This window comes from Carassius carassius, chromosome 21, assembly GCF_963082965.1.
Source record: "Carassius carassius chromosome 21, fCarCar2.1, whole genome shotgun sequence".
NCBI classification, from domain to species: Eukaryota; Metazoa; Chordata; class Actinopteri; order Cypriniformes; family Cyprinidae; genus Carassius; species Carassius carassius.
In genome coordinates, this window is record NC_081775.1 from 15,887,183 (window position 1) to 15,900,217 (window position 13,035).

The 13,035-nt window shown below is 36.7% G+C and overlaps 2 protein-coding genes across 2 annotated transcripts in view; both read left to right on the top strand.

Annotated features, from left to right (window-relative positions):
* The first annotated feature begins 27 nt into the window (after positions 1 to 27).
* LOC132097623 (serine/threonine-protein kinase NIM1-like) lies at positions 28 to 11,333 on the top strand. The gene is made up of 6 exons (XM_059503475.1): positions 28 to 308; positions 480 to 693; positions 6,544 to 7,113; positions 7,684 to 8,040; positions 9,326 to 9,594; positions 10,347 to 11,333. The coding sequence occupies exons 4-6, from the start codon at positions 7,743 to 7,745 to the stop codon at positions 11,100 to 11,102; spliced, it is 1,323 nt and encodes a 440-aa protein (XP_059359458.1). The 5' UTR covers positions 28 to 308; positions 480 to 693; positions 6,544 to 7,113; positions 7,684 to 7,742; the 3' UTR covers positions 11,103 to 11,333.
* A 227-nt stretch (positions 11,334 to 11,560) lies between these two features.
* creb3l3l (cAMP responsive element binding protein 3-like 3 like) overlaps positions 11,561 to 13,035 on the top strand; it is a 7,713-nt gene continuing 6,238 nt past the window's right edge. The window contains exons 1-2 of the mRNA XM_059503474.1: positions 11,561 to 11,680; positions 12,305 to 12,442. Coding sequence (XP_059359457.1) covers positions 12,311 to 12,442 — 132 coding nt within the window. The 5' untranslated portion in view covers positions 11,561 to 11,680; positions 12,305 to 12,310. The remainder of the gene's footprint in view (positions 11,681 to 12,304; positions 12,443 to 13,035) is intronic.

The following is a 13,035-nucleotide window of genomic DNA, read 5'->3' on the forward strand; positions in this document are numbered from 1 at the left end:
CATCTCTTCACTGTGAAGCAGGTATGGGTTAAACCAGGCTTTCTCAAACAGAGGAGCTTTGACCACCCATGAAGGCAGTAGCTTTCATCTAATGGGCCGGAACTCACTATAGGACCTCAGAAAACTTCTAAGAGGGCCACAGGATGACTTAAAATAATTTCTTAATGTATTTAATTTAAATATTATAATGAATATATTACAACAATTTAATTAAAATGTTTAAACATCCCATTATAATTATACTTTTTTTTTCTTTTCTAAACAAAACATATAGGTGTCTATATCTAGCAAGGAGAATATGTTTACTGGTAAGTGGAATTAGAAAGTTTGAAAAGCACTAGTTTACAGAATCACAATCACCGTTGATAAATTTAAACTTTATTGATAGTCTCAAAAGTGATTTTGCTTTTGAGTAAAATTATACTTTTTTTGTTTGTTATTTTTTACTCGAAGGAGTTTAACACATTTTTCTGTTTTAGAAAATGTTCAAATAGCCTACTGGTTAAATAAAGCCGTTAGTCCCACCTCCAAGCTGTGATTGGTTAACAGAAATGTCCGTCACCTGACCTCCCTGTTGCTGTGATGGAGCCACTGGAGTCCTCGCGCATCACATTCAGGCTAATGACACGCACCGAGTTAAAACAAACTGAATGATCCCTCAACGAATATTCACCGCCTCAACTCTTGAGGAAGGTAAGGATGTTCACTCTTATCAATCTTCTCATCCTGAGAGGTTACTACTGAATACATAAAAGCATGAAGAACGAATGTATGCCTTCAAATTTTTTACAAGGCTTATATCATTTGTTCAGATATCTTACCAGATGTATCTGGTTACTGGCCAGCAGCGCTTGTTATGGAAGCGTGTAAAATATAATTCACCTTTGGCGCAGATTCGAGCATCATTTTATTAAAAATTAGGAAGGGGTTACTGTTAGGATACTTGTATTTGATAATTATTCTGCACAGAGCTAAACTACACACTAAAATCTGACACAAACATGCGTGGTGTCACCTTTAGTGATTTGAGATGCGTTTATTTATTTAGTTATTTATTGCCAGTAATAAATCTAATTAATATAATTTTTAATGTTTAGTATTGCTACTATTTGTGTAAAAATGTTATTTATTATATTTTCTATTTTTATAAAATCCCTTATGACTGAGCATTTGTAAAACTAATTTAAAATCCTCTGATCAAATGGGATTTGTGATTAACATGATTTTAGTCTTGCATTTGGGAATGTGTGGGATCTACAGAGGGCCTCTGGTTTTTAAATAAAGCCGCATTAGTGTTTGAACAGTACAGGTGTGTGAATCCCAAATGGCTCCTGAAAAGAAGTATTAATTTACTGAGAATATTGTAATTTATGATATTGAATTATCCTTTCTAGTTTCTCACGGATTGATGTCAACTTTTGTTCAGGCCCCTTTGATGACTCCTTAGTTGGATGACATGAAACATGGTTTTAGGTCTGAGATTAAAGCTGCTTTGATGGGTTGGGAATACATTAACATGGCACAATGCAACGGAAACAGCCTTTTTTGTGGTTTCATCGCATAATCTGCATGTTTTTTTCCCCTCAAAGGTCCAAACATCAATTGAACTCCTTAATTATGTTCCTTATTTAAGGACTCATTAATAATGGACACATTCAGACATGTATCAAAATCTGAATACATGTTCTGAAGCATGTGTGATGCTTGGGGTGTTGTGCATTTTTAATGCAGTTATGTAGAATTACAGTAATCAGTACATCATTTCATCATGTGTAGTAGAGCCTCTTCAAAATATGTTTATGAATGACATCCACACATATCTAATACATACTCTGTCATGAAAGGGATAGTTCACCCAAAAATGAAAATACTGTCGTCATTTACTCAACCTCATGTTGTTCTAAACCAGTATGAGTTTCTTTCTTCTGCTAAAGGTATTTTGAAGAATGCTGGTGACCAAACACTTCACAGTAGCCATAAAATATTTTATTTTGTGTTCAACAGAAGAAAGAAATTCATACAGTTTAGGAACAGAATGCGTCATTTTTCAAAATAGTTATCATATTTAATTATTGTGTGGCTGATCTGATAGTAAGAAAATGACTTGAAAATTGGTAGTTGTAGCTACGTGATGGAAATTCCAGATTGGCACCTCTGGCCCCCTATTGTCCCTGATCTTTTCACTACTGAGCTCTTTTTTTCCCCTCTCTGTCCATGTGTCTCAATCAAAACACACACAGGAGGGCTTTGTGTAGCTGTGGCTGAGGGTGTGAACACAGAAGCTGCTTCTGAAATCGCATACTGTGTAGGTACTTCATTTGATTTGGAATTTACTTCACGGATGTTCTATATATTATAAATATAATCTGGCTGTACTTAATTTATCATGTTGTCAATGTCATGTGACTTATGGTGTCACCTCTTCTGTGGCATTATGGAATGGTGAAGTGTCCTTGAAATGCACATTTTGGAATCTATCCAGATGTAGGTCATCCTGGGACTTTTTGCCTAATGTTTTGTGAATAATACCATGAATACGGACATACAGCTCCTTTCACATACTGCTTTTTCCTTATTACTGTATATAGTAGGGAAGTAGGCATATTGGATGTTGTGAGGAAAGCCATAGTGAATGAGCAATAAAGTAAGAATCACTTAATTACTTTCTAAAAATGTGTAACTACCTGCATTTAGAGCCAAATGTTTTACTTGCTGAACCCTGTACATGCAACAAGGATTTTCTTACCCACTGATATCCTATGTGTTTAATGTTTATCTTGCGTGTAGATCAGGGCCGGATCAGTAGAAATGGCCCCTGTGGAAGACGCTTAATGCTTAGTCAGTGCTTCTGTCCCGTGGGGCGTGAAAGAAGTCACACAGTTGATGTACACTGAACAGAATTATAAAATCAACACTTGTTTTTGCCCCCATTTTTCATGAGCTGAACTCAAAGATCTAAGACTTTTTCTATGTACACAAAAGGCCTGTTTCTCTCAAGTATTGTTCAAAAATCGGTCTAAATCTGTGTTAGTGAGCACTTCTTTGCCGAGATAATCCATCCACCTCACAGGTGTGGCATATCAAGATACTGATTAGACGGCATGATTATTGCACAGGTGTGCCTTAAGCCGAGTTCAGACTGCACGATTTTCAAAGTAGTCGGGTCACTGTTCTTTTCACACTGCATGACTATCTAGTCACTGCTGTGTTCACACTGCCTGACGGATCAGCGACAGAAGGTTTCACACTGCATGACTTTAGGAAGAATCGCCGACAACTCTGTCTGGCACGCGTCGCTAACTACGTTTCACAACCAAACACCCGCGAGATGTGACAAGGAAACAACGCGATATCACACGTGCAAGACCGGAGTTTTCGAGACTTAGGTCTCTGCAGAGCAAAAGTGGGCGTTTATCACCTTGTGGGTGTTTTCAAACTGCTGGGTGTTTCTAAATCATGCAATCTAAATGATCCCCCTTACCCAACCCCACCCCTAAACCTAACGTCACTGTGATGTCAGCCAATCAGTTATCATGGTGTAAAAACACCCTGATCTGGTAACTCCCATTACTTTCCTGCAGAGACCTATACTTGGAGTTTTCACGTGAGACTGGGATAGCTCAGATGAAACGTCAAACAGACACGGGTGCTCCTGCTAAATTTATACTAATTTATATTCCATTTTATGGGTCCAAATAGACTGAGAAGAAAGCCTTTTTCTGCAATGAAGCCATGCTTGCTGATATTGTGGTCTATAACTGCTCTGTATCTTGCTCTCTCATTGGCTGTCGGTCATCGCCGATGTAGTTTTCAGTCAGAACACTTTTCAGACAGCATGATTTTGAATCGCCGACAGGTCCAGATATTTAGCATGCCAAATATCTCATGGGCATCGGCGACTCGTCGGCGATTCTCTCAGATCGCGTCTTTGCTCATTCACACTGCGTGATCGTCACTCGCGTGAACGAGAACAGATTTGCCTGTGATTTCAGGCATTTGTCGGCGATTTCTCAAAACCTGTCGGCGAGCCAAAAATTGGGCTAAAATCGTGCAGTCTGAACTCGACTTTAGACTGGCCACAATAAAAGGCAACTCTAAAATGTGCAGTTTTAGTGTATTGGGGGTCCGGGGGCAGGGGGTCTGACATCTGCCCTGTACAGTGAAAACCGGGATTCATCCGTGAAGAGAACACCTCTCCAAAGTGGTAGATGCCATCAAATGTGAGCATCTGCCCACTCAAGTCGGTGACGATGACGAGCTGGAGTCAGGTTGAGACCGATGAGGATGACGAGAGTGCAGATGAGCTTCCCTGAGACGGTTTCTGACAGTTTGTGCAAAAATTCTTTGGTTATGCAAACCGATTGTTACAGCAGCTATCTGGGAGGCTGGTCTCAGGTGAAGATGCTGGATGTGGAGGCCCTGGGCTGGAACACAGATTTAGACAGATTTGTGAACAATATTTGAGAGAAATAGGCTTTTTGTGTACAGAGAAAAAGTCTTAGATCTTTGAGTTCAGCTCATAAAAAATGGGGGCAAAAACAAAAGTGTCAAGCTAAAAAAATGAACCATTTGAAAATTTGGTTATTTGATTTAAAAATTCAAATAAAAATAAATTATTGAATAAATAAGATCAGAAAGATGGGGGAAAAGGGTGAGAGAGGAAGATCATTATGCAGACACATGCACATCCATGCACTTGAAAGGATCGTTTCAGGATTTCTGCTTGTTTTACACTTTAAAAGAGAATTATGTCAGCCGGCGAATCTTTTCAGCCCCTTCAGCAATCAGCAGCACACACAAACATATACAAGATGGTGTTTGAAGCTTGAGGATTTGAATATTCATGAGAAGAATCACTTTGATTTTGTGTGCTGTGCCTTGGTAAATAGAGCGTGTGAATTAGGGCAGATATCAAATATAAGGAAGGTCAGATAGCTGTATCAGATAGATGTGTTTTTTCAGTCATCTCTTTATTTGTTCTTGCTACCATCCAACTATTCATAAGAATCAGTTTAGCTATCAGTATTCAGGCAATTTTTTTTTGCCTACTTTTGTATTAATAAAAAAAGAATATATATATATATACACAGTTTCCAAAAAAATTAGTTTCCATCCATTTAAAATAAATGTTGTTCTTTTAAATTTTCTGTTCAAAAACGACTGACTAAAAACTTTTGAAGGGTAGTGTATTTAGTGGTTGAATGCTCAATGCTGATGCCAGTAGAAGTAAGCTCTTGTTTTGATTGAGTGAATAAAGGGGGATTAAATCTGCTTCTCAGAAAGATCTGCTGATTGTGTATAAGAGTGTTTGGGTTCTCATTCGATTATCAAATGGCTGATCATACTTAGAGAAATGTACAACACACAAACACATGTAAAGATACAGAGCTATATGATTGTTTTGTCACTTTTTAATGCCAAAACTTGCCTTTTTAACACTCGGTCAGTTCCAAAGCACTTTCAACCGATCTGATTGGTTTAGTTCTAATTCTATAATGCTGATGCTCGAAAGTTCAAACAAAAGAATATTGCTTCAAAGAACCCTGTTGAAAACCAAGCTCAGCAGCTTATATCAGCATCACCGCTCACCTCCACCTGCAAAAACACATTGTCACACCTGAAGATGTCTGTGCAAATGCAGTGCTCAGCGGTCCTGTGTGGAGAAACTGCCTCAGTTAAACACACCTGGTGTTCTTTGATCAAGAAACCCCTGCAAAAAACACACAGTCTGAAAGTATAATGTTATGAACTACATTTTAACACTTTCCAAAAATTCGTAGAAATGGTTGCTCCATCATTTATCAAGGCGAAAACCATAAATCCAGTCGCATTTTCTGAATGATTTTATACTTTTTTGAAGTTTAGGGTCTGTTAAAAGTCTCTTACCAAGAAATGTATTTGTTCCAAAATACAGAAAAAACTGTAATATTGTGAAATATTATTACCATCTAAAACAACACTTTTTTATTTTATTATATTTTACAAATAAATGTATTCCTGTGATGCAAAGCTGAATTTTCAGCAGTCTGCACTTTCACATGATCCTTCAGAAATCATTTGAATATGTGAATTGATATTCTGATATTGTTTTATTTGTGGTCCACTGTGGCGTGATGAATGTGTGCTTGTTTTATGTGTGCTGTTAGCACTCAGTGGCTAGAGAGCGAGGTGACGGCGCTCTGTGTTCGTATATTCTGCTCTTTAGGGACATTGTTACAGGAACTACATCAGCAAACTCACCTTAATTGCATCCTGAAACTCACAAAAACGCACACATTGAGTCACATTTGTAGGAAGATAAATCATTTAGTTCAAATGTAACTATAAATACATATTTAAAAAAAAAAAAACTTGTCATTGGAGTTTTAAAATGATAATTTAATTGTAAATAGTTCAAATTATTTATTAACAAATGCTGCAAATGCATACATTTTCTACAAACATGCTGGTTTACACAAGCTAAATAAGCTAAATCCTTAAGGAAAGGTGAGTTAAGGACAATGTAATGGTCTTGTTATATTCTTTGTCTCTCTCTCTCACCAGGTAAACAGGAATCCTTTAGTTTAGTCCCTGCTGTTTAAATTGGACACTTAAGTGCCACTAAAAAAGCCATGGATTAGGATCTCTGTACATGCTAATCCCAGAGAGGCGACTGTAGAGTGAGTCAGAAGCACCAAAGATACACACCGACGTGAACAAATGAGAGGGAGTGGCTGTTTTCCATGTGGGACCCCATTTCTGAATGAGCCACCAGGCGAAGATGTTAAATGAGAGGAAGCACCGTACAAGAAGCCAGGGCCACTGAGAGTAATGTGGAGCCTTGTTATAGCAGCCAGGCAACAATCACAGCACTCATCGTTCTCCATGCTGATCCGCGGTCTATTTTTATCACTGAGACAACGCACCCATTAATTTGGGCATATGTGATGATGTTCAGGGAGATGCAAGACTGAGGGGAAGGAACAGCACTGTGCGCTGGGCCGCTTGGGTGAAGCAGACGACCCTAAACATCTACTCCTTTATACTTTGATATGTGTATAAGCCTGGGTTGAGATGTGGCGATAATGAGCTAATTTTGGAAATTGACACAGACGTACAGGACAACATGTGAAGGTGAGAGACTATCCATTATTTGCTTTTTTTTTTATGAAAAACGGTCCCCATGTTTTGCACTTATTTTATTAAAGTGTGTTTATAAAATAACTATTTATTACTAACAATATTTATAAATATAATTTATAGTGTAAAATATTTCTATTAATAAATATTTGTTTGTTTATTATTTATTTGTTTAATTTATTTAAATATGAATAAGTGTGTGTGTGTGTGTGTGTCTTACAAATATCAAAAATAATATTTAGTTTATTATTGTATATAATAATTGTATTTATATTTGTATACATTTAATTATGAATAAATATGTGTGTGTGTGTGTGTGTGTGTGTATATATATATATATATATATATATATATATTACAGTTATATATAAAAAATCCTGAATAAATTATTGTAAAAACATAATATAGAAAATGTAATATAAAATAATTAAAATTTTAAGAAATTAAAATATTATGTTATGTTCATAAAGTTATTTATTTGCTCCTTGATAAATAATGGATTTGTTTATAGGCAGAGTATACATAATGCAGGTTCTCTAATTGTGTTTCATTTTATATTTTCAGGTGGTGTCTTAGTTCCAGGTCTCCTGCCATGAGCTAAGCCCCCAGTGGCCTGTGGCAGGATGACTGCTGTGTACCCGGCTGGGGGGGGTTCTGTCGGGGTCTCAGAAGTGGCCACGGGTCCCCAGCGTTATGCCCGATGGAGCCGACAAGACAGCTCCGACATCTGCACGGACGACGAGGGGACCCAGCCACGCCGCCTCACCCCACTGGAGAAGCTCAATCTGGACATGTGCCAGGATGAGAAGATGGTGAAAGAGCTCACCGTGGGTCGCCGCATCGGCTTCTACAAGATACGTGGCGAGATCGGCTGTGGAAACTTTTCCCATGTCAAGCTGGGCATCCACGCTCTGACGAAAGGTACATGTCAGTTAAAAGACTCTAAACTGAATTCTGAGTAATTGTTACATATTCTTTGACTTTCTTAAGAGGTTCTCCTCAAAAGAAGGCTACAATATTGATAGATTTATTTTAGAACAGCTCACTAACACTGTAGAATTTTATGATCTGGGTATATTCCTATAGCTCACTGACACCCTGTAATGTGTCTGGAAATGCACATTTAGATGCTTGTTTTTTAGTTCTCTGTTTTAATATATTTTATATTTTAAATTAATATATTTTAAAATGTCATTTATGCCTGTGATGGCAAAGCCATCATATTTTTATAAAAAAAAAAAAAAAAAAAAAAAAAAAAGATTAACCCCAAACTTTTGAACAGTGTTGTAAACATAGTTTTATTAAGCTATGTTGAATCAGATATAAGTCTATTTAAATATATAAAATTATAAAGTAAATGCTTAAATTCTAAAGTAGTTCATTTTTTTAATTTACTTTCACTAAACATATTGAAAATTGTGCAAAATTATATTTATATATTACAGCTCACCAATTTAGAAGACATTTGGTCCAAAACAGGTAGTTATAATTTATTCATAGAAAATGTTTCAAATAACATTTTTCTTCCGAACTTATTGCCATGATATATTCCTAATATAGTGCTGATATATGAAGTTTTAACCCATATTTAATAAAATAAAAAAGCCATTATGTATTATTTAATACATACTTCTCACTAAATAAGGGTTAAAACTACATATAACCGCTCTATGCTTTTACATGCGTATGCTTTTTGCTGAGTGTTATTGTCTTGATGAACATGTGTCCTGAGAGTCCACTTTACATTGATAATGTGGGAAGTATGCCCTCAGTCAAAGTCAAGCTGAGACAACTTGTCTGGTCCAGACACAGATGGATGGATTTGAGGTGTCACATTTCTATCGAGACCTTTAGAATTGCAGTAGCCCTCATCAAAGATTGCTGTGTGTAAGGGATAGGAGGTTGTGGTGTGCTGTTACAAAGCCATTTGTGAATTCATGCACAGAGCATTTTGAGGATTTGTAGTGCTGCAGCAGATCTTGAAGAGAGGGTGTAGAATGACATTCCATATCACACTGCACCATATCTGATACCGTAAGTGCTCAAATGTCTTTGATTTATGACAGCTGACTATTACTGCTGTTTGACTAAACAATTCTTATATATACTGAAATTAGTAGGAATGCATATGTCCCACAGACAAAAGAATATGAATGTTTTCTGAATGAGAAACTCCTGTAACTGAAATGTATTTTGTCATCCCCAGACAAAGTAGCCATCAAGATCTTGGACAAAACCAAGCTCGATCAGAAGACGCAAAGGCTGCTGTCCCGGGAGATATCAAGCATGGAAAAGCTGCACCATCCAAATATCATCCGTCTGTATGAGGTGGTGGAGACGCTGACCCGTCTGCACCTGGTCATGGAGTACGCAAGCGGAGGAGAGCTCTACACAAAGATCAGCACAGAGGGGAAGCTCTCCGACATCGACAGCAAGATCGTCTTCTCTCAGGTTCTGTCAGCTGTGAAGCATATGGTGAGATGTACATGGTGCAAAGGAATAGAATTCAGTGAGGGCGATCTGTTATAATAGTAGACTGAATGTTTACAGGGTGCAAACATATTCTCATTATGATTCCTCTGTTTCCCTGACCTTTTAAATTTGGCAGGATTGAGCCATTTCATGCCAGTTACCTTTTTCAGTTTTTCTATAAGATACATAGTTTGAAGGTCAGTTACACAATGCCCATTCAGAATATATAAGATATATACACACACATTTTCATCTTATTTGATATATGCATCTTTTATTTTAATCCTATATATATTAATGGGATTAAAATTATATTTGTTAATTATTAATTGTTTACTTTTCAAAATGTTTCATCAATAAATTATTAATAATATTTAATAAATATGTTGAGAGTTACTTGCAGAATTAGCAGAAATGCAAAAGTATTAAAGTATTAAATATTTTTGATATCATTATTATTATAATTAATAATTATTTATTTGCTATTTTGAGTGTTGTAACTATAATGTCAATGATAATGGTATTTTTTGGGAAGTATACTGTATTTAAAAATTGCTGATACAACTGTCATGATATTATAAAGAAGAAGCCTCTAAAATGCAATTCTTATCCAAAATATTATTAAACATATTTTAACACACACACACACAGATTATATATATATAATCCAGTTAAATCAGTTTATCGACTGTTTTGTTATTCAAAATATCTTTATATGTAGTAGTTAATTGTAGTTTATCTTTCTTATTTTGCAGCACGACAATAACATCATTCATAGAGACCTGAAAGCAGAGAATGTTTTTTACACCTGTAGCACCTGTGTTAAAGTGGGAGACTTTGGCTTCAGCACCGTCAGCCGTCGCGATGAGACCCTCAACACCTTCTGTGGTTCTCCCCCTTACGCGGCTCCTGAGCTCTTCAGGGATGAGCACTACATAGGTGTTTGTGTAGACATCTGGGCCCTGGGGGTCATGCTCTTCTTTATGGTGACCGGCACCATGCCCTTCCGTGCCGAAACAGTGGCCAAGCTGAAGCGCTGCATCCTGGATGGGACATACACAGTGCCTACTTGGGTGCCGGATCCTTGCCAGAAACTAATCCGCGGCATCCTGCAACCCCAGCCGTCTGACCGCTACACAGTAGAGCAGATGATGGGCTGTGAGTGGCTGCTGCCGGTGGAGTTTCCCAAGGCCATGGAGCCCTTCAAACTGGACCCGCTCCATCTGGCTGAGTGTAAGCCAGGGGAACTTGAAGAGCATGAGATAGATGTTAGGAACGCCCTGGAGGCTTTTGGCATCACTCCAGACCACATTCGTAACAACCAGGGCAAAGACTGCAGGAGCTCCATCACTGGAGTCTATCGAATCCTCTTACACCGCGCACATAAACGACAAGCAGTAGAGAGCATGCCAGTAGTTACTCACATAGTGAATGGAACTGATGCTAAAAAGGACCGTCTGAAGACATACAGGAGCCTTAGGCATACGTCTAAACTCTGCATTATTCTGTGATGCTCAGAAAACATATACATAATAATGGACAGCTCACAGGAGCTATAGTTCAGCTAGATATATTTGATATACCTCTTTTGTTATTTTTTTTTTTTTCAGTTGAAAATGAGATCAGTGAATGCCTCTAATAAAGTAGTCTATATGAATGAATGAAAAGTATGAACGTTTTCAAGCGAGTGAGTGCAAGACATTTGTAACGTCATGGATGTCATAAATGTATGTAATAAAGTGTTTGGACTTGATTGTTTCAAACCTTCCCTTTGCAGTATGCCTCTAATATATATATATATTTATCATAATTAAGTATAGTAAGTTTTCTAGGATTTTTCGATTTAAACTTGCAATAACATTTTCACAGAGTCTTCCTCATAAATGGCGTATTCGAGGCATGGCATTTTACACTACAACTCCCAGGAAGCCTTGCGCAGAAGACGTGCACGTACTTGTCCGCCCGTACGTGTTGACGCAAATTTTGCCTCGTTGGAGGGTGATTTCATCAGGAACAGGACAAAGAGAGAAGGCACTTCCTATTTGTTGTATATGTCTACGTATCTTATTTCGGTTCAACATCATCAGAGGTAAGGGGTTATCTAAAGCATTTTATATGCATCTGTTAGGTCGACTTTGCTTTCCTCAGAAAAATTCACAATTCTTCACAATACAGTCATTGTAGAGCTGTCAAACGGCAGACCTGTCACATGCTTTACCAAATACTTTATTTACTTCCATTTATCATAATTCAGTTGTTCCGTTTCGTTAGATTTTGTTCTATATTTTTTTACTAGTATCAATAACGTTATTAAATCTGTAAATTCTGCAATACGTATTGCTACTATGTTGAATTTGTAGCAAATCAGATCGCATAACCAAATCAGATTAAAATGTGACCTGTATCCTCTTTGCATTAGTACGTTAACAATATTATCTCCGCTGTCATCGTGTTACAGTAGTATTCCCTGTAGGGTTTACTGAGTTTTTTAACTATTTGTCACACACAGTATAACCATTTTATGATTGCGATTTTGACTCTTACGCTGGACTGTTAATGCTGTGAAGTTGGTTGTCGATTGTGTTGTTTAAAACGCAAATGCAGTCACATGATGAGTGGGCGGGGCCTGAACTTGATCGAGCTGTCAGTGCGCGTGTCGCTGCGGACCTGCCCTGTTTCATATCGTCTTTTGATTTCTACTTCTTTAAATCAGTGTCAGATGTCAGTGAGCGAGGATATGGAAAATACAGACCTGCTTGGTCTAATCTTCCCAGATGAAGACCCAGGATCCGGCGATCTGTTCCTCACAGAGGGGAGTAACTTGCTGGATGATTTGCTTTCAGAGCAAGATGTATGTAACCTTCACGTCCAAAAATCTAATTTCATGTTGTCGTGTTTTTTTTTTTTTTTTTTTTTTGTCACGTCTGATATGAATATAATAAGAAAATCTATAAAAAATAAAATACTACGGCATCTTTTATAGTTTTACGCAATATAGTGATTAGATACAAATGCTTTTATCTTGTCAAATGCTGCATGTAGTGTATTTATGGAAAATTAATGTATTCTATATTTTATATAACATGTAATATTGAAAACAAAGATGACAGATAGAATAATGATTTGATTGTTGCAGATTATATAGATTTAACCATTTTAAACATTTATTTCATGTACATAATTATTATTATTAGTTTTTTTTATTATATTTATATTATATTATTGTGCATGGTAGATAGATAGATAGATAGATAGATAGATATTCTACTGATAATGTACTGATTTGATTGTTGCAGTTGTTAACCATTTTAAATATTTATTTTATATAATAATGTAATAATGTAAGTATTTATAATAATTATTTTTGTGCATCATTTATGACAGACAGACAGATATGTGCAGATTATGTATATTTGTTAAAATTTTTATATAATATTATTATTA